The sequence below is a fragment of the Chelon labrosus genome (genome assembly GCF_963514085.1).
Source record: "Chelon labrosus genome assembly, chromosome: 12".
NCBI lineage: Eukaryota > Metazoa > Chordata > Actinopteri > Mugiliformes > Mugilidae > Chelon > Chelon labrosus.
Window position 1 is genome coordinate 19,080,305 of NC_140345.1, and position 22,299 is coordinate 19,102,603.

General features: G+C 42.9%; 1 protein-coding gene across 1 annotated transcript; it reads left to right on the plus strand.

The window, feature by feature from the left end:
* Window positions 1–12,006: 12,006 nt before the first annotated feature.
* On the plus strand, window positions 12,007–19,264 carry LOC311497019 (B-cell receptor CD22). Its single transcript, XM_084557116.1, has 16 exons — window positions 12,007–12,833; window positions 13,576–13,674; window positions 14,064–14,175; window positions 14,271–14,416; window positions 14,494–14,614; window positions 14,694–14,830; window positions 15,079–15,201; window positions 15,447–15,593; window positions 16,209–16,314; window positions 16,559–16,722; window positions 16,923–17,072; window positions 17,258–17,389; window positions 18,453–18,534; window positions 18,634–18,682; window positions 18,841–18,927; window positions 19,023–19,264. Exons 1-16 carry the CDS (start codon window positions 12,785–12,787, stop codon window positions 19,179–19,181), a joined length of 1,863 nt encoding a protein of 620 aa, XP_084413242.1. The 5' UTR covers window positions 12,007–12,784; the 3' UTR covers window positions 19,182–19,264.
* The last annotated feature ends 3,035 nt before the right edge of the window (window positions 19,265–22,299 follow it).

Sequence of the window (22,299 nt, forward strand, 5' to 3'; positions counted from 1 at the left end):
CAATAGACCGGACAAGAGCTGATCTCAAATTGACTTTTATTTGTTGGTGAGAGGCTATAAGACAAACTCCTAACTGGCCTTGTTGACGTTGGACAAGTCGGCTTACTTGGCTTTGCTGTGTCTCGCCGTTGCGCTTGCTTGATGTTTGGCTGTGTCCGCAAACTTGTCGACTCACCAGTTTCCAGCCAAGTCAACCCATCTCGACAGATGTCACAACACATAAAACTATGGCGTCACACCGGCGTAAAATATTACTCCACTTCAGTCAACGTGGTTGTTTGTGACTTCTCGTGTCATCTGGGCCGCCTCCAAATCCTTTCGGCCTTGTTAACGACCGCATGTGCGCAGCTGTCCGTGGGGAAGGCGAGTCAAGGTGCAATTTGTCTTTATGACAGCGGTGTAAAAGTGAATTGCGCTCCGAAACTGAAAGGGGTATCCTGTCGCAGAAGATTTGTATGATAACGGTGAAGAGTCGTGATACGTAACTTTTATATTAATTTTTTTATTCAGCCTTTGTTTAACCAAGTTTACAAGGGATACCTGGCCAAGAGTGGCAGCAGCACGGTTAATGTTTTTAAACTAGGTTGTTCAATGCAGCAGGAGCAGAAAACCTTAAAGCCGTCTTTCCCAATTCAGTTCATACCTTAGGAACCACAAACTGCAGTATATCCATGTGTATTTTCCACATTTCAGCATACATACATGACTGAAACTACTTGCAGCCTCAGTGAGTTTCTAGCAGTATAGTTAGCAGTTACATTCTGAGGAGGTGCATGATCTCGGCGCCTTCTCCACTGTTACGGCTGCTATTCACATGTGCTCTGTATCTATACACAGACAGATGAACTGATGATAATTCTGTCTGCAGTTTAGTGCTTCGATCGTGCGTATTTCACAGTAGAATACATTAATTTCATTTATCACGTGCAAACTATGACTGATTGCAAAGTCAAACCACTCTCCAAACTGCGTCTGCCTCATGTCAGCGGATTAAAACAGAAAACCCCAGACACCATTCATTAAACAGTAGTCAATCAGTACCTGAGTGTCCTTAAAGCTCTCTTATGACTATTAGGCCTCTGTTTCCGCTTAAATTAATGCTGGACGCAGAAAACAAATGGAGTGTCACGTAAGAAAAGGTAAAAGGGGATTCGCTGGAGCTGTCTGACAGTGAGTCTGGAAGCGCCACAGCTTCACCTGTGTTTGCTTTGTTGCCGTCCAAACAGCTTTGAAACTTCTCTATAGGCATTAATGTGAGCTATATCCTCTGGGGGAGGCTGTTAGAGGCTTTGTTTCAACTAAATCAGGTGAATGCAGACATCTGCAGCTGCTCTGTAGTCCATTCATGAAGGGGAGTAAATCTAATATTAAGAAGAAAAAAAAAATCTAAGTTGCGATTACTCAACTCAGAAAAGGCTTCTCCAATCAGAGCACATCCAGCTTTCTTTTTACTCGCTCTGAGTTATTGACAGCATAAAAGCAGCTCCCCAGACTCTGCCGTTAAAGACTCTGGCCGGTAGCAGCTCTGCGAGCAGAGGAGTGGTGGAGCTGTAGTAGCGGACTAAAAGAGAAATCAGCCGTGATGTCATTGCCACTAATGAGGTGGCAGGAACGGTTTGACCACCTGACTCACTCACCGCCTCACCTCTCTCTCTCTCTCGCTCTCTGTGTATTTTTAACTTTCTCTTAAAGCCTCTGAGTCAATTCCTCGCTCATTTTTTCTTCCCCTCCCATGTGCCACCATCTCTGCCTACCACGCATGCTTCTTTTTTTTTCTACTTCTGTTTGTTTTCCCTCACTGTTCATACGAGCTCTTCTGCTCTGCTGGTCGACTCCGTTCAAGTCCAGAGCCACGCTTGAACGCAGCAGTTAAGGCCGCTCGAGCTCGCTGAGGAAATCTCGAATCTGCAATCAAGACTCTTTGAGCAACAAATCATTTAGTGTAACGGGGTCAGCCATGACAAATGGATATCAGCTAAAAGGTAATGACGAATAGAACATCACACGCTATGGTTTTCCAACTTCTTAGTGCTCTCGTTGGCTCCAGTACGTTCCATGGTGTAATGACTGGCTGCCTCAAATGCCAGGGAGCTCACATCACTAAAAAAAAAAAATGAAAAAAATAAAAGAGAGGGGGAAACAAAAAAGGGGGCGTAAAAGAGAAAGAAACAAGGGGTATAGACTGGTGAAAAGAGAAAAACAGACATAGTACGTAGAAAAACAATAAGATGTCATCACTGATTTGAAATAAAGATGGACAAACCCCCAAAACAATAAAGATGACGTCACCACTCATAGGTTTCCTGAAGAGCGGTTGGTTTTCAAACTTGCATCTTGCCTGCGCCTGACTCCCTGGCTCCCAGCCAATCCAAATATGGGCAAAGAAGTGAAGCGTGAATTTACCCCGTGTAAAATTGACATAAACGGAGAAATTAGCTATAAAGACCAAAATCATTTCTTGTACCAGGCTGTAATTACACTTATTAGTTGCTGTAAACGGCATTTTAACATGGAGGTCTATGGGAGTTGAATCGCTTTTGGAGGAAGCCTCAAGTGGCCGTTCAGGGAACTGCAGATTTTGGCACTTAAAGGTGGGCTTCATCTTTCAGCCGCTTGGACTAAAATTTAAACAAGGTACGAACTGAAATAACTTTAGTATGTGTAGTCAAAAGGATTGCATATGAGTAAACGCAGAACTCACTGGAAAGAACAGGCAGGTGAGACTAATGCGAGCTGAGCAAAGGATCACACGGACAGGAAACACGGAAAGGAACGAAAAAGACGGGAAGAGGGTCCACTGAAATAAAACTGGAAACACAACTACAACTGGAAGAGGTGAAATGAAGTTCTTGACTTTCTTTTTTTAATGTTTAATGAGGAAATAATTGTTGCTGTGAGGTTTCAATAACAGCAGTTGTAACATTAAAAAAAGACCTTTAGAAAAAGTAAAGTAAATATTGAATGCTATAAAACACATTTAGAAGTCTTATGTACTTGTGTTATGACAGAAAGTAATTAATTTTTAAATGTTTCATTCAACTGTGGCAGATATGGGTTTTTGTATTTGCACTAGTACTTGTACCATAACTTTCTATCCATGCAAATGTGCTCAAGACTAAATCTAAAGCTACAATAAATCTCTCAGTCAACACAGACATATTTCCACCGCGCTGGCGCTTTTCAGACCTATTTTCAGATGTCCTTCAGTTTCCTTCGAGCGTTTCACTTCGGAAAAGTTAACGCGGAGGTGTAAAACAAATAAATATAAAGTGCAAAAGCAGTTTTATGTCGGGTCAAGTACAAACATTTCGTACTTCGTACGGCATTTTATGACGGTTCTACTGTGGTGCAGCAGTCGAGCAACTTTCGCAGAGGAGGCCTTGAAGAGTGAAAAATAATCCCTCTTTAAAAGTGTCACTGAAATTATTGGGCAGCAGGGTGTTGAGGAGAAGCCTTTTGCTTGTCCTGCTGCAGGGAGGTCAAAGGTCACGGTCACATGCAGGGCGACACCTGTTGAGCTGATAATGAGAGTTTTTTGTTTTTGTTTTGCTTTGAGCACTTTGGCGTCTTGTTGACACTTTAGTTTAACCCCGTGTACTCATCCTGCCTGATCCCATTAAGACTGGAGTGTTTTGTGAACAATTCATTTACTGCAGTATGTATAGAATAGTTGTGTTTCAGGCTGCAGGAGGTGTGAGAGGAAAGATCAGCATGTCAGGAATGAAGAAATGAGAAGAGTTCATCTGATGAACTTGTTAAGGGAGCTTGAGGGTTGACGTGAAAGATGTGTGAAGTCGAACCCTTGAGTTAAACGTGTGTGTGTATGTGTGTGTGTTTGATGTTACAGTCTTGTAAAGCAGCAGCTGGAGAGGGCTGTCCTCTGAGAACCACCACAACCCGCTAGTAAACCACACACACACACACACACACTCACACTCACACTCACACAGATGCAGCCTTTAATAAAGCTATTGCTCGGGAAACAGACCAGACTCCACCAGTGCGGGGCTCCTTGAGGCGCGAGTGACACGGTCACGCTCACGTTCATATAGAGCCACGTCCTGTCGCCGATAAACTATTGACCGATCAATTCAAGACGTCCTCATTATTCCGAATTTTAAAGATGGAATCCAACGTTTTAACAAACAGACGGACAAAAATAAATAAAAAGAGACATAAGCCAAAAAGATAAAGTTCCTCTAGTTGTGCGTGCAATTATAAGCACTCTTTCCTGCATATGGTTCTACTGTAAAACGGTAAATGTACTGTAAAACTGCCCCGTCCAGATGTGGGGTTAGTAATACAAGCCACAGCAGGGGGGGACACCTAGTGACTGCTATGAAGTCAGTAGTTCAGTGAAACTCATTAAGAAAAGTGGAACACCTGGAAGACCTAGACTGGGGTACTTTTTTCATATAAACTCTATCACGCATTTTCTACTACATCAAGTTTTTTTTCTTCCACTTTCTTTCTTTCTTTAGTCGTTAATCCCGTTTAGAAAACAAGAGACAGGTGCTACGGCTCAGTCACCAAGTTTTTCTGTTTATGGCAAGTCTCTGTTTAGACAAACATTAGCTGCAGACAGAGCTCTGAATTAGTCTGCACCACAAAAATCTCCATATTTAAGGAAACCACTGTTCTTTGCACACTCGCTTGTCATCAAATATCTTTTTTTTTCTCCCCCTTGATTGTTGGAATTATATTGGATGACATCATGCTGCAGCTGACTGGGAGCAAACACTCCTATTTTAAAGTGGTGGACTGTTTCCAGGGAGATGATATAACATAGTCCAGATGAGTCCCTCCAAGGATTGTCTCATTATCACACACGCCGCAGCTGCACACAACCGCTGCGTATAGGAGTGACTGCGTTTGCATGTATGTGTACATGCATGCGGGCTGCGTGTGTGTGTGTCTGTGACCGTTTAAACTCTACTAGCAGTCAATTACCAGAAAATGACTTGTGTGGACCGTTTTCCTTCAAAAAAGAAAAAAGAAACTAATTATAGGGTTTGGGTTAAGGTTAGGATTGGGGTTGGGATTGCAGGAAAGTCCTGGACTGAGCTTGTTCCATGTGGAAGACGTGAAACCAGAGGCGTAGCCAGAGGGCTGCCAGGGTGGGACTGGACACCAGACAAATCTGATGGCTCCCCCTCTGTACCACCCCAAAGTTTCTATCTTGGGATATTGGGGGTTTCCAAACTGAAAGAATACTACGTTTTGACTCAGTGAAGTCAAACTTCTCTGTCACAATCTCAAGCTAAGCTGTAAAACAATAGAGTATGATTATAATATGTCGTTTTACTGTTTGTCCATCTTGTCTTGGGGATAGTATTCTTAAAGCACAACGCAGATAATAAACATCACATCAAATAAAACCCAGCAGAATAATTACTGAAGCATCCAGTGGTTATTTTACAGCTTTTTTGGTTCAAATGAAAAATGCATTTTTCTTAAAACTCATTCTGTAATTCACCAGAAATGCACTTTTTCAACCACATTAATTGATTTTTTTTTTTTTTTTACTCCGGTTTCATTGTTAACCAGTCTTTCATTTCAGTAAGTGCTAATGTTTATGTAACAAAGCAGATCAGAGAATTGAGCTTTTTAAACCTGACCAACAAACTGGTTTATGAAAACGGATGAACCGTGAGAATGAAACAATAAGACCCTCATTATTCTTAAAGAGCACTTTTGAAGCTCAGTGTGGTGGCTCCGCCTAACCTCTGGCAAATGCAAAAAAAAGGGGGCAAAGCGGTGCATTGTTAGACGTGGGTGGCTGACTCTAGCGACCTGTGACGGAACCCACACAGAGCCACCACACCCTTAAGACTTAATACAGTTCATGCACAGATGTCATGACTGGGGAAAATAAGCTTTAGAGATCAACGTCGTAATTGTGCCAGAGTGGTAACATGTTTATTTCTGCTGTAACGTTCCACATTTTAACATGGAGGTCAATGGGGATTGACTCACTTTTGAAGCCAGCCTCTAGTGGCCATGCTTGGAATTGCATTGATTATTTCTTTTTTGTCGTTTTTTTTTGTCTTCTACCACATATGTTGCCGCATGAGTGTTTAAAAAAGCATATCCTGTTTTGTACATGAATAAACTACTATGTACACTATTTTGTCTCTATATTCGATACTCTATAGCCCTACTGTTTGGAATCAGCAGTAGCATGAGAAAACTGCAATTTGTAATGTTGGTTTTTTACATAGTGCACAACACAGAACTTTAATGCATAATGTATTAATGCTATCTTGAGGCAGTATAAGTAATTTTTAGTTCCTTAGTCCCTTAAAAAGCTGAATGGTTAGGAAGAGGAAGAGGAGGCGGTAATAGTAGAAGGAGGGTTTCCGACAGTAGCCCAGACCTGACAGGTTTCTTCATTTCCGACTTCATTCAGTCCCATACCGGGACTCTGCACATGGTAAAACCATCACAGGCACTCAAACGCACACTCAGACTCCCACACACTGTCTCTCTCTCTAACACACACACACAGAAGACACACATGTTCTCTCTCAGTTTCAACCAGGAAACAGCTTCTACTCATATTTGAAAGTATAGAAGAATTACGGAGAGACAAGCAGAGAGACAGACGGAGAGTCATTTGGCTCTCAGCAGAAGATCTGTGCCACTGCCGGCTGAGATCACGATTCCCAGCTGTGAAACTTTGGACAGTGGAAGTGGACAAGGTGTGCTTCTCTTCCTCACAAACCCTTTACTTTCACTGACAAACAGTTTAATTTATGTGCGGAGCTGCAAGCACTCTGTGGGTGTACGAGCCCCTTCCAATTTTTACACCTGGTCTGCAAATTCTCTTTTCTTGGCCGCCTCGCACCGTTCAACGCTCTCACCAAGCAAAACAAACAGAAAAACAACAACCTGGACTGAATAACGAAGGCGTTTGTGAAAGTTTACTGACAACGTTAAGACATCTGATTATGATGAGGTCTTTGATCATAGTTAATAGATGAATTTTGTGGATTTTTCTTGGCCAGGCACATTACAGTGATGACAAGACTCCAGGAAGTTGATCTATTATTGGCTTTGTTATGTATTTAGCGAGCCAGTATCATTATTACCTTTCAGTCTTTTTCCTAAGCTAACTGAGAGTGGTGTCAGTCTTCTCACTTATCTATCGTCACAATGAAATAAAATACCGTTGTAGGCGTGTTCACTGTTCTTTCAAGCCATCTACTTGTGTGTTTTCACTTCCCTATATAGGCTACTTCTGTGGATCAGCTTTTTCTTCTGTCCTCTGTTTGAAGTGAACAATAAACATACTAATCATAGAGTGAATACAGTTAATGCATCATTTATCAGCTGATTAGTGAAACAGGAACAGGAGGATTAGTTATTAATTTATTTGTATCCAACCAGTGGAGTTAAAAACTGCTGCAGAAAAGTTTGGGGTCAAACATTTAGACAGTCAGAAGTGAATAAAGGATATTGTTTTACAAGTCTCTCAGAAAAAAAGCTTCTGCAGTGATTGAATTAAGAATGATTGACGTGTTAGCAAGAAGCTTTGGCATTCAGACATACTGTATGACTTAACGCCAATGTCACAATAGCCCTCATAGACTGTATGTAAAAGACGGATGCAGCTACAGTCTGAAAAGTCAATTCAGGACGAAACGCCTAACAGTGCATTACCACAGATGGTCACTAGGTGTTTTGGTGCTAAATAAATGTCGATTCAAGAAGTGTCACTTTTGAAGCTGAAACAATCTTCTTCTTCTTCTGTAACCGCTTGTCCTCTGGAGGGTCATGGGGGGCACTGGAGCCTATCCCAGCTGTCATCGGGTTAGAGGTGGGGTACACCCTGGACAGGTCACCAGTCTATTGCAGGGCTAACACAGAGAGGCAGACAGACAACCACTCACACTGTGCCACCCCAGCTGAAACAGTATGTTATTCAATTCATTAGTAGGAAAAATATCACTAGATAAATCCATTTCTTCCTATCAGTATGGTTGAAAATGATTTTATAATAAAGTATTAGGCCTCAAAGAGAGGTATGTTTGGGCTCTGGTCTGGTCTGGCTCCTCACTCCAAATATGGTCACTTCTGGCTCCAAAAAAAATAAATAAAAAAAATGGTAACAGCCAAATGTCAAACTAGAAGCTTTAAAACATGCTTTAAAACTGATGGGTGACTCCACTGCCCCTACATTTATCTTTTATTTTCAGAACATGATCCACATTAAAATTTTAGATCTATTCCTAATCATACTTTGAATTGTGCACATAATCTCTCTGACACTAAAAGCAGCAGTGTATTCTTACAAATTCTTACACCACTCACCAAATATGTGTACTTAACCCATCGAGCCGGGTTAAATGAGAAGCTGATCTTAGTCAGCCTGTTTGGATGGGGCTCAAAACAGATGTAATTCTGTCTGCTGCCACTAGACGGGGTGAGAGTCGGGGGGAGCCAAATAACTGCCCATAATAACCACCAGACATGACTCATTCAGCGTGGAATACCACAGCAGCCACAGACAGGTCTCTGGCAGACAAGGAGCAGAAATCCGACCCTACTGCAGAGTTTGTGAATGGGACAGGAATGAGCAAAACCAGGGCAAATTTAATAGGGCTTCAATAAGTTTCAGAGATTTAAAAAATCACCAAGTGTTTGCTTTGGCTTATTTGTAAAAGCCAAGTGTGTAAGTGACTAAATGCTGTGCGTTTTATTGATAGCGTGTCTCACAGTTTCTCTTTATTTCTTTCATTTGACTCCTCTTTGGTTCAGTGGTACTTCTTGGCAACGCTCCTGTTCATCAAGTCATCATGTAGAGAGACAGCACAGGGGCAACATATCACCTTGTCAGATACGATTGTAGCTCTGATCATCGTCATTCTTGCCCAGACTTCCCCCGCGGAGAGCACCACTCAATGTGAAGACTAACACATGTTGGACAGTCAAATCGTTATTTGCTTATGTGGAGTCGGTCCAACGCTGGAGGGCCTGGAGAGCCAAGAGTCTAATCTGTGGGCACGAGGAGCAACATAGAAATAACATATTGTACAACTTAAAGTATGGCAGGGGAGCAAACTGTGAGTGGTCACATTACATGAAAACAGCAGGCAGGAAGTGTTTTGCAACAGCGGAAAATCTTCAGGTCCAGTCTGACCACCAGACGGTCGCACTTCATCTGGCCTGCAGGCTGCGGTCAGTGGATGGATATCTGCCCTGCAGCAAGGGCAGGATACGCTGTCATACATTTGTCTGTTGCTCCTGCTCACACTTTTTTCCGTTTCTCCGACACATGTAACACATATCTACTTTTAAACCGTTTCCCTCCTTTTCTTCTCAACTTTCCCTGCCTCGCGCGGGTCTCTCCTTTCTTTCTTTCTTTCTTTCCGCCTTAGCAACCTTACCTCATTATATTTTTGTCTCTTTTTTTTCCCCCCACTCTCTCTCCTACCTTTCCCCTCAAACGTTCTCATTCCACCCTCTCTCACCCTCTTTCTCTCTCTGTTTGTGGTCAGTCACACTTAATCTAGCTCCATCCATCTGTTTCTCTTCATTCGTTTAGTCCGGTCTGTTTTTGATTAAGATTACATCAGGCTTTGACCTATTAGTGTGCGTGATCCTTTTGAAGTCATTCTGTGGTTACAGGTTAAGCTCAAAACCCACCAATCTTCTTACTCAACATAATACACACGGTATTTGGAGGAGGGGGGAGAAAAAAAAAAATCAGTATAGGTTCTTAAAACGTTTCAGCCAGGGACCAAAATGACTTCTTTTCACTGGGATCCAGGATCATTAAATCATACAAGAGTTCTTGTAATGTGGAGACACACCAGGAGGAAGGCCTGTGACCCATTTTGGGTCCCAAACCCATAATGCCAGCTAAAAAAACCTGTGAACTGGAATATATTGTTCATTTAACCTCATATCCTGAAGATTTGGATTTTATTCTGAAGGTAACTTTCCCAACCAAAGGAGTTCTGTTCCTTATTAAGGTTGCCGTTTAAAGTTGAGCTCAGTTTTCCCACTAAACATAGCACAGACCTCTTGAACAATATAATATTTTGTGGGGAGGGGCAAATGAGGAACATATTGAGTCTATCTTACATTAATAAACTTCTGTTATTCTCGTTTTTATGCGAAGATCAACCAAAACTAGACCTGCTGCAGATCCTGAAATCAAACCGACGCCACGAGACGACGCGGATCCCTCGCGTTGCCCACCTCCATTGTCTTCACGATCAGTGGGCTAAACAGCAAAATGCCAGCGTTTATTTTCAGATGTCGATCAAGGTAACCTTTAAAGCCTTGAAGTTAATACCCTTCCTCTTCTTCTGCTTGGATGCCTGTGAATAAAGATTGACTTAAATGTTAAACTGTACATCATCATTACTCATGGGTCAAAGCTCGGGTAAGTAGCCAATTGGCCGCATCGTGACACTAAACTGACATCTATTGGCCAAGTTGTGGCAGGGTGGGATGTTAAAGTCATTTAGACTCATCAGGCTAAGTGGACACAGTTGACTGAGAGGTCTTGAACCTCACCATGTCTGCTTGTGGGTAATTTTTCAGTGCCAACAATCCTCAATTAGAGCAGTGGATGAGAGGACATCTGGGCTGCTTGACTTATGTTTATTAATATGCGCCAACATGCCCCGGTTTCATAAATGAACCACACATATACATCAGTCAGTCATGACGGTCAGAGTTTGCACTGATGTTGTAACAACGTCATAGCAGAGCGAAGACAGTTAATATTCTCTCCGCTTCCAGGATGATGTGAAAGGTGTCACTAGCAGAGAAATTTAAAGCACCTAATATTTTTTACAGAGATTGACCGACCAAGAATGAAAACTGTGGTCGGACAGTCTCTGTACCAGTGACAGGCTGTTTGTCTCCGAGCATTGTTTTAAAAGGGCAATTTGTGGAAGTGTTTGTTGTACTTTCCCCAGATGTGGTTGCTGTTCAATAGCGCTGAGATACCGAAGGCTCTTTCTTTATGATGTGCTGTGCTATGATGTACACATGTGGGTTTAAATACTGACTCAGAGGCTACTTGAACCAGTGTAAAAGCACATAAAGGAACAATTATGTGGAAAAGCAATAATGTGTAGAACTGGTGGCGGTGCTGCTCTGAATCCAAACCTCTACTCCACAGACTTCTTGGACTGTCTTTCTGTTATTGCTAGCACGTATCTGGTGACCAAACAGCATAGAAACAATCCAACAGCCAACCTGTATGAGCATCAGCTGAATGAGTTGTGCAACCTCAGCTTTTGTCAGGGCCGAGCCTCACGTCTTATAGCGAGTGGAAGTCGTGAGCTCTGTAGGAGACGGAGCCCTGTGTTAGCAGATTGGGCGCTTTCACGTCATTGGGCGGTTTTGAGTTTTATTTTGTAAGAGTGGAGCAGGTGAAAATAAACGAAGCGTATTTATTTACTCTGCTTTCTAAAGAGTATAGAGGCGTTACATCAGTGGACAACATGACGTCATCAAATGGCTTTGTAGTGGCCAGATGTGAGTAGTCATAGTGGTTGGCTGCTGCGGTTTGTTCCTGGACGATTTCTGCGCTTCAACTTGGTTGTTTTTCACACTAACGTGATCAATCTGGGGTTGTCAAAGTACTAAACAAAATATCAATCTAATATTCTGGGCTTTTTTTGTATGGGTTTTGGCGTTTTTTTGAACAGCTTTCGCACTGGAAACCTCCGGCAGCATCTGGCAACACTGGTGGAAGCATGGAAAGATGGTGTTAAAAACCAACCCCAGCTGGCCAGCTCTTCTGTCAGTCTGGCTCTCCAATGGTCGCCTGTCAAGAGCTTCAGCCATCATTGCATCTGCTGTTACCCGAAGTGTGAATCATGGCCTGGACAAAAGAAAGAATCACTCTCTGAGCAACGCTACTACTTCTTCTTCTGATTTTGGACTGAGACTAGATGCTTCATTGAGTCATGTGGTACAAAGTGTTCAAACTTCAGTAGACGTCTCTGCACAAGACAAACAGCTTCGACATAACATCACAGCACAGTCATATTTAAGGGCAATGAAAAACATGGGCACATGTTTCAACTGGTTAAACTACTCCTCTGTTGTTATTATTATTATTCTGGCCACTTTAAAGAAAGAGGGAAATAGAAAGAAGGCAGGAAATGAATGAGGACCCTTGTAATCAAAGAGACACTGAATCATTTGTGTCTTTGGTCATATTCATTATCAAGAGAAATCAACTAACCACCAGTGTGAGATCACTTGATGGCATATTCCACATACTGCAGGTTAATGACCTTTGACCTGTAGTAAGATCAAATGGCTCATTTGAAAGTGTCATGATCACAAGGATGTCACATTTTCACCGCAACACAGAACGGGGAATTAATCACCAGGGCAGTGACTTTAAAAACAGCATCGGAGGGAGAAGTGGGAATTTAAAAAAAAGTGAAAATAGAAACAATTCAAAGACGGAGGATGAAGAGGAAGCCGAACTTGCTTAAAGAAGCACACATGTACTTCCTCCTCCTCATCATCCTCCTCCTCCTCCTCCTTCCACCCCTCCTCCCATCTCAACTCTCATCGCTTTAAAATTCACCTCCATCACAGTCGGTTGTTGGTGGGACACATCCCTACAAGTCTGTCTCTCTCTCTGTTTGAAAGGCTGAGGTGAATGCAGATACTCTAAGAGGTGAGTACTGCATATTTAATCAGGAGGATTAGTTTTTAATTCTGATAAATTTGATGTTCAACTGTCCGTCCCCGCGCTCTTCTCTCCTCCTCCGGTGACATTACAGAGCTCGTGTCAGCGGAGATGTTGGCAGGTGCGTTAGTTCTGGGCACCATCCTCACAGCTTTACCAGGTAAGAGAAAAATAACATGAGAAATACATATATATATTTATTATCATATGCAAATCTAAACTTTAAAAAAATAAGTCTTCTGTTTTATTTTTTCTCTAAGGAGATAATAAATTAGCTACTTAATATTTGGATTTTATTCCAGATTTTGCATCGTAAAGGAGTCACACTCTTTAAATCAATTGAACTGACTTATAATATCCATTATGCACACAAGGTTCTGCAGCCAGGTGCCCTTGCCTTTACGCTCAGGTTTATTTATAAGTATTGATTGCCTTTTTGTGCAAGGTAGTCAGTCAGTCAGCCAGGCAGGCAGGCAGGCAGGCAGTCAGCAGCACAGGACGACACCGCGGCTGCACATCAGGGCTCATTCTCACTGCTTTACTTTTTATATGTGTCCCTCTCTGAACTGAGCATCTGTGGTTTGACAAGTTTTCCTCTGAGGAGTCGCACTGAAGGAAAAATTTTACATGTGGGTTGTTGAGATTTACACTTCTTTTAGTTTCCAAGAACGTATTCCCTAAATCTACAGCAGCCTCTTTAATATGGCATGAAATTAGCGGATGTAACAGCCAGTAGATGCTAATTCATTTGGGAATATGAGCGCTGAGCACTGGAGCTGATGGTGACTTAAACATTTTTGTGTCGTATTAGAGCTTTTTAAGTACATCTGGGCTTCCTGTGGTATTATTTAGTATTTTTATGCTCTTACATTTGTGCATTTGTGTGCATCCGTGTCCTGCAGGTACCCAAAGCAGGTGGAGTGTGTCTTTTTCTAGAAAGGAGATCTGTGTGTGGGCAGGAACTACTGTCACTCTGCCATGCCGTTATGACTACCCATCAGGTATATATATATAAAAAAGATGTTTTTTGTCATGCGTATGTATAGTCGTAAAGCCTTTAAAGAAGCCAGATCCAGGGTCGCTGGGATAGCTCAGTGGGTAGAGCTGGCGACCCATGTGCCGAGGCTGAGTCCTCGATGCAGCAGCCCAGGGTTCGAGTCCGACCTGTGGCTCTTTGCTGCGTGTCATCCCCTCTCTCTCTGCCCCCCTTTCCTGTCCACCTTCAGCTGTCTATCATAAAGGCAACAAAAGCCCACAAAAAAAATATTAAAAAAAAAAAAAAAAAGAAGCCAGATCCTCTTTTTATACGTATTTACTTCATCATCACTTCATCATCACAGTCTTCTTTACATTAGTCACTGTGACTTTTGTGCTCTGTCTTCTTTCACAGGTCACAATGTGAGGCAGGTCATGTGGTTTCGTGTTTCTGCCGAGGGTCGCAGGGAGTTCACCCACCACAGCGACCCCAACCAGATCAGTCTGTCGTACCGCGGCCGCACACGGTGCATACGTGACACGTGGCTAATAATGAGGTTTTGGCTTTGTAAAGTTTCCGTGTGATTTAAATAAGTTACCGTCATTTTGTCCCACATCACAGCTACATCGGGGGCAGCTACTCCAGCTGTTCAGTCCAGATTCGAGGCGTGAAGCTGAGCGATGCCGGTCAGTATCACTTCAGGTTTGAGACAGACCAACCACGGGGGAGATGGACCTCCCCAGACACCATCACCCTGGATGTAACAGGTAGATTCACGTAAGCTAAAGCTGCTGTGATGCAGATTAAGGTCTTACACTTACTCTGTGCTGTGTGTGTGATTCAGACCTCCAGGTGCAGGTGCACCCAGCCAGGCCGGGCAACATGTTTGGATCTGGAGAGACAGTGTTTGTCGGATGCCAGGCCAGAGGATGTGCTGCTCCAGGGAGGAGCCTCGCACTCTACAGGTAGGTAAATGAGCACAATATATAGCCTATGTCTGTCTCTACTGTTTAAGACACTGTAGATATTGTGTTTTGCTCACAGGAATGGACTGAACCTGGGCTCCTATGAGAAGTGGATGATTATTAAACGATTTGACCAGCAGCATGCAGGAGCATACACCTGTCGACCAATCCCACCTCAGAATGTACAGTCGCCCTCTCTCACCCTGGCTCTGGGACGTGAGTAACCTCAACCAACCAAGCTAACCTAGTTGCACTGCAGTATGTTAACACCTGTAGCTAAGCTTCTGGGTAACCCTGGGTAAGTTTGGTAATACTTATATGTTAAAATCAATCTGTGCATGCCGGTGATTGCCCCTGGTAAATGTTAAATTAGTAAAAGGAACTGGATGTCACCTGCGTTTGCATTCTGCATCCTTTTAACATCCTCTTAAATATGTCTGTTTTCTTTCTTTCTTCCCCCTCAGACAGTCCTCGGTCCACATCCATAGCAGTCTTTCCTCTGGGGGAGGTGTTAGAGGGGTCATCTGTCACTCTGACCTGCAGCAGTGAGGCAGCTCCACCTGTCGAGAGTTTTGCATGGTTCAAAGGTAGAAAACCACGTGTTATCATACAGCGATTAGCAAAAAACAATAGAAGAATGACTCCAGTGGAAGGTATTAACAGATAATGCTGCAGTGCTGAATGTTCTTTAATAATCTGTAGAAAAAACAGGAAGAAAAAACTTTCATTGGGCATTTTTCATTGGCTGATGTAATTCAGAATTAATGTAAATCGTTCCATGCATGCTGGTAATTTCTTGTGCACTAATCTCCGTTCTCTGTCTGTTTTCTAGACATGGAGAGTGGCAGCATCCCAGACAGTTTCAGGCCTCAGCTCCACCTATCCCACCTCAAATACACAGACAGAGGAGAGTATTTCTGCGTTGCTCGTAACTCACTGGGAACCGATCGGTCCAAAGCACTTCTACTCAACGTCACTTGTAAGTTTGTTGCATGACAGAGCCAAAAACCCACATCAGACACTTGAACCATTTACAATCAAAACTACATGATTAGTATTAGTATTTAATTTGTTCTCCAAAAAGCTTTGTTTTTAAATGTTCAGTCGGGGTCTATTTTAATGGCACTATAGGTCCTGTTGTCTGGGTTAAGGTAATTAGGCAACAGTTCCTATTTCAGACTCCGGTTAAAAATGGAATAATCTGTCACATGGAGAAAACAGGAAGTGATACAAGCTCAATTTAGACTTCTGCCTTTCTGTCTTCTAACAATCAGTCAGTGATGTAAAAAAGAATAATCCACTGATTGTTTAGTCGGTCGACAGAAAATATGTTGCTCCTCTTTTGATTAAATCTGACAATTGTCTCAAAAGGAATTTGTGGAGCGCTGCAATTTTGAAAATTAAAATGTCAAGTTTTCACTTTTTGAGCTGTTGTATTAAGGAAAGACACTATTACTGGAGTAAAATAAATGCAGTAAACTGTCTTTTTTATATATAAATGTTGCTTGCAGGTCTATTTTAGAAGAAGACAATCAATCTTGATTACACATTGCAGTAACGATGCTCTTGTTTCCGTCTCTGTCCGCCTGCGCAGACTCTCCAAAGAACACACGGGTGCTGGTGAATCCACGAGGAGACATCAGAGAAGGCTCCAATATAAACATGAGTTGTGTCAGCCAGGCGTACCCGCCCCCCAGCAGGTAGGAGGGTTCAACAGTAACCCGCCAGCACTGGACTGTGTACAATTCTGTAACATATTCACTCTCAACGTGATTTTAATACATGTTTTTGCTGTTTCTGTCATCATTACCATGATTCGTGCATTTGTCATCGAAGTCAAACACAACCCCAATCTATTAAACAATAAACTGGTCCTATGACATTTTCATCCTTCAATCCTCTTCATCATCATCATCGTCATCACCTCCATGCTCTTCCATGCAGGTACGTTTGGTATCGTATCCTAGGGGACCAGGTGGTTGCTAAGGGTTCTATTCAGAACCTGACGTTCTCGTCCGTGCGCGCTCAGCATGCCGGTCAGTACTACTGCACAGCATGGAACAGATTAGGACAACAAAGCTCCCCTGTGGTTACTCTCACTGTGCTGTGTAAGTAGCAGATACGTTGTCGTCTAGACTGAGATCCTCTTTTAATCAAGCCTCATTTTGCCTAAACACCACTTATTTAGCATAACGCTGTTGTGTTGTAACTGATGTCGGATGCTGTACAGTCAGCGTTTCAGTGTCTTTGTAAAACAATAATATACAAATCTCCCTACAAATGTCCTCTTTTCTCATCCTCTCTCCAGATCCTCCTAAGAACACATCAGTTCTGGCCCGTCCCTCCAGTGTGGTTGACGCTGGCCGACCCCTGACTCTGACCTGTAGCAGTCAGGCCAACCCAGCGGTGGACAACTTCACATGGCACCGTTTAGCTCTGGACGGGGGCTCTGTTCAATGTTAGCATCGTAAAAATGTTCCACTCAAGGTTAACATTACAAAATCCCCCAAAATACTTACCGGCCTCCGTGGAAAATGTTTGTAGTCAGTAAAGCACGGTGTTTCTTTGAGGTCCTGCTCCTGCTATTTGTGCTGCAGAAGCTGTAACAGTAGCTCTTCTCCTTTTCTGTGCTCTGTCCTGCAGCGTGGGGCACCAAGTCTGGTCCCGTGTTCACCTTCTCAGAGGTTGGTGTTGGTGAGAGCGGTCAGTACTACTGTGAGGCCAGGAATCGAATCGGAGCCCACAGCTCTCCGGTGCTCACCGTCAGAGTCAGAGGTACAAACAAATTCACTGTATCAGCAACTTTGTTTCTTTTGTGACCTTTTTTTCCCTGTCCGTCTAAGGATTATGTTTAACAATTTGGCAATTTTGCTTTCTCGATTTAAGTTCCCACTTTCATTTTAAGCCACACTCGAAATGTGACTTTAGGGATGTGGCAACTTCAGAGGCTTAAAAAACGAAGTGGCAAAGAGTGCAGTACCTTTGACGGCCACTTGAGGCTGGTTCCGAAAGTGAGTCAATTCTCATAGACTTCCATATTAAAATGACAAACTTTAGAGCAAACATGTTTATGGTCTGGAACAAAAAACTGCTTTGGTCTCCGTAGATAATTTCCCCCCTCATAATAATGTATAGGTGGTTTAAATTATATCAAGGCATGAAGAGCGTAGGGTTTTTGAGGGACAGTTAAGCGCCCTCGTTAAGTGCTCACATTCATGTTCTTCATTGCTTTCTTTGATTTTCTTACTTGAACTCTACCACCTCTACCACCAGTCCGCAATTGTTGGATATTATGAAGCTTTGCACACACATCCATAAAGATAACTTTGCATCTGAAATGTAGTGGAACACACCTGCACCATGTTTATTTTTCTTTTAACAGCTGTGAGTATGTATGTGTTTGAACTGATGAGGGACGAAACCTCACTCTCACTATCACAGTGCTCGAGGCTCTGGTCTCCAATTGTGCATGTTCCTCCGACTTCTGACTGGAACTCTATGAGTCACGGTGAGTCGCGTAAATCACTCTCACTATGAGATGAGATGAGGAGGAGGTGATGATGTGCTGTGGAAAACTACAGCCGGAGTCTAGACGGCCCCGAAGAAGCGGCGTTAGGTTTGGAAATCAGAACTGGAAACACAAGACTCAAGTCTAGACGGCAGCTTGTTTATGCACCGCTCTTTCCCTCTTTGATCACTTTCTCCTTCTATTTTTATATCTGCTGGTCTTTTTTAGGTCGCCCCACTTCTCGTTTTATGCGCTTATCCGTCCGTCATTTCCTGTCTTTTCTCCATGTTCCTGTTCTTGCTGATAACCCTCATACTCCCTCCATCGTAGGTCGTCTTAAGGTCATTGCCTTGGCTTCAGCTGTGGGCGTGTCTGCTGGACTCATCACTCTCACAGTGGCGATTATGATCAGGTGACGGGAAGTGCTCTGCTTTTTAACCACTTCTACTGTGTGCATTGCTTTTGTGTCGTGACTTAGTTATGTTTTGTCTCTGTGTCTTTGTCTTCACAGTAAGAACATGCACAGAGTTGACATGGAGTCAGTAGAAGAGGCAAACAAGGTACAGTCATTTTGTGTAGCCACTCAGCCTCTTCTGGTCTGTTCTGATGATCCGAAACGCCACAAAAACATCAGGAGAGTCTCCGTGATGTGCGTCTTCAATGCTCAGTTTTGTCCTTTCTGTGTGTGTTGATGCTCGTGTTTGCGCGTGACCCCCAGCGTCCATCGCTGACAGGTGACACCATGTTCTATGAGTCAGACCAACAGACCTTCCCAGTGAGAAAGGGCAAGATGTCCGACATACCGGTGAGCGACTCAGAGTGTAATCTAAAGCTGTAACTACTGAGGAACATGCGGTAATCATAGTTTTTTGATGAAACTGTGTGTGTGTGTGCATGCAGGAGGAGCCAGAGGACTTAAGCGACAGCTCCCATCCCTCCATCGTTCCTCTGAAGGATGCTCCACCAATCACAGAAGTTAAAAGTCACAGCGCTTCCTCCAGCTACATCACAGTGCACTACTCCAGACTGTCCAAGTATACATCCTCCTACTCTTCTTAATTTCTGTCTTTACTTCTCTTCTTCTTTTTCCTCCTGCAACAATCAGTCGTCTTGTGTTGATCTGTTTACCACACTCTCCGTGTACTTCCTTACTGTCTGCTCCGTCTTCTGTGATCTCTATCAGCGACCTATATTTATGAGGGCTCCATACATTTCTCGGCCATGTTTTAAAAACATTTTAGTGATTTCCTGTTTGTCCTTGGTTCAGCACGGATCAGGTGCAGGTACACAACATGCCACTGGGTGGTGACAGGAAACCAAAGGACTCCTCCAAAGTTGTTTACACTCTACTGCCGCAGCCTCGCCACTGACCGGGAGGAAACAGCCTCAGGTTGGACAACTCACATATCTCATAATTTTTTTCACCTGAAAGTTTAAGACAAAAGTAAACTAATTATTTGAGTAGAGTTTCACTGGTGCAACAACAAACCTATGACTGTGACTAAAGGGAAAAAAAATCCTGTTGCTGTCTCTAGATAGACAGAAATGACACATTATACGTTCATGTGAATGTGTTTTATTTGAATCTAACTTGTGTTTCTGCTCTTCATATTTAAATCTGTTCTTCACCCCTTTCTTCCTCAGCTAAAGAACACATCAGCCATCCTCGTGTAAGCCACATCTCTTGGCAGGAAACTCACCTTGCGGCAGCGTGTGTCAGACTGGCTGTTGGATCCTGGGTTCTCCACGACGGCAGCATGTGGTCGACTGAACCGCGTTGCATGTCTTTCATTTTTCTTTCTGTACGTCTTCGTGCCGTCTGATGAAGGGACAGCATTTTGCCTGCATTAACAAACATAGTACAAGCTACCTGGTGTTCTGTTGTTGAGACTGAAATTTTTATCCACCTATATGCACAGTAGGTAATGAAATTATCCTCTGCATCCTCCGGCAACTGAAACATAATCATTTGTATGAAAACATAACAGTGACATATTTAGTGGAGAAAACCTTTAGCAAATGTATGTTGATATACAGTATTTGAGTCTACGAAACAAAGAGCTGGTCGCGATTTGCTGAAGTTGCAAGGTTCGTTCAGTTATAGCCGGCTTCTACTGCATCAGACTTCACGTTTTGAGCCAGCAATAATGCCGATTACATGTCGTAGTTTGTTACACTGAAGAAAAATAAAGCCAAACTAATGACTTCTGCTGTTTCTCTAGAGTGTGTCTTGCTTTGTTTTGTTTATTTTTTAATTCATTTCCCAATTGTGAAATATTATATCTAGTTTACACTTTAATAATATACATTAAAAAGTTACTCTCACAAGAATCTATCCAATCTACACATTTTTCTATATCGTGACTTATTAACCGTTAGTGTGTGAACATGGATGCTTCTGGCTTGCACTTGTTCTCGCAACACATTTGAAAATTTCCACTGTGACACTGGTCATTGTTTATTCACAGAATTTCACACCACAGACTTGATCTTACATAAAATGGGGAAACGAGAGATCACTGTTACCCTTTCAGCAGTTTTGTAATAACGTGGAGTGGCATTAGAGCTTGAAACACACACACACAAAAAACACACACACACACACACACACACACACACACACACAGAACCATTTTATTTGCCACAACATGATCCTAAAACACAAATATGTGTCAGTCAGTATCACAATCATTTTGAGCCATCATCATGGAAACTGTTATCTACATTAAATTTGTCGCTGTCGTGTGCTCATTGTGACATTTGATTTCTTAATGTATTTGCAGTTGCAGTACTCAGTGAGGCAATGTGCCCAAAGTGATGATAAGACAAAGACATTACAAAGTGCACTTGTCATGATGTCACAAATGTGCCGTTTTCATCCTCATGCAGGGAAATGACGAAGAGGTGACTGCAACAGGGGAGTGGAAAAAGCAAGAGACATACATCCTACTGTACACCAAGCACAGTCCACAGTGGAAGTCACTTTTGTTGACTTCTGTTTAGTCCAGGGGATTCAAAGCTTCAAAGTCAGGTTTCTGTACAATTAAGATCCTCTCGGAACAAACAGCTGTACTCCAGTGCTGAGGAGCAAACCTACACACATAGACATCAGCAGAAAGAAAAATATCCAGAGGTCATCATAATGAGGAGCAAGCAGCATGAAAAACGTCACCGTCTGTTTGAAAGCAGTGTCTGAATCAGGCGCAGTTTCCAGTTTCTGTTGCATGATCCAGTAACTCCACCCAGTGGACAAAGAGAGACCAACCAGCTGACCAACAAAACAAACACAACACACTGTGAAGCCACGGACTCACATGTCATGTAGACATCCCAGCCTCAATGCATTAAAGCCTCCTTGTGCCTGTTGTGCAGCCAAAATTGGCATTTCTTGCATATTTCTATTCAGTTAGTTTAGTAAATACACAATATGATCTCAGAAAGGTTTATTTTTTTCAATTACATTTCATTAAAATGTGATTTCACACCAGGTTTTAGTTTTTTAGTTTTCTTCTAACAGCGATGGTCACAAACAGAAGACCAACATTTGTATATCTGAGCCCGTTTATTGAGATATCAGTAATCAGATCACAAATCAAACCTAAAATATTGCAAGATCTGGGTTTCCCTGCTTGACCTTACCCTTGGAGGTCAGACGGAAAAACCCTGGGGAGCACATCTAGCTCAGTTCACCAAACTGTGCATGTGCTGCCTTACTTGTCGACGCCTGTGGATACTGAGCATACACTGCACTCTGTTGCATGTTGTGTCTTAGTGGTGAGCTATATGAGCCATGGATTAACAGGCATAACATTATGACCACCTTCCTAATATCGTGTAGGTCTCCCTTGTGCCTCCAAAACAGTTCTGACTCATCATGGGTCTTCTGAGGGTGTCCTGTGGTGTCTGGCAACATAATGCTGTTAGTGGGGGCCTTTGGGTCCTATGAGTTTAGTATAGGGGTAGGGGCCTCTGTGGATCGGGCTAGTTCCATCCCACAGATACTTGATCAGTTTGGGATCTAGTGTATTTGGAGGCCAGGTGCTGCTGTCCATGTCTTTTGAGTTGGTTATTAAACCATTTTTGTGTGTGCGCCTGTGTCAGGCTGCATCCTGCTGGGGATGGCTGCTGCCTCCAAAGAATGTCATTGCTATGGGCTGGGGGTCCTGGTCTGGTCTAG

Bases quoted from the DNA above. Each gene is read 5' to 3' on its own strand.
- LOC311497019 (XM_084557116.1), top strand. From the start codon at position 12,785: ATGTTGGCAGGTGCGTTAGTTCTGGGCACCATCCTCACAGCTTTACCA. The intron at 13,675-14,063 runs GTATATATATAT...CTTCTTTCACAG, and splicing joins CCGTTATGACTACCCATCAG to GTCACAATGTGAGGCAGGTC. The intron at 16,315-16,558 runs GTAGGAGGGTTC...TCTTCCATGCAG, and splicing joins GCGTACCCGCCCCCCAGCAG to GTACGTTTGGTATCGTATCC.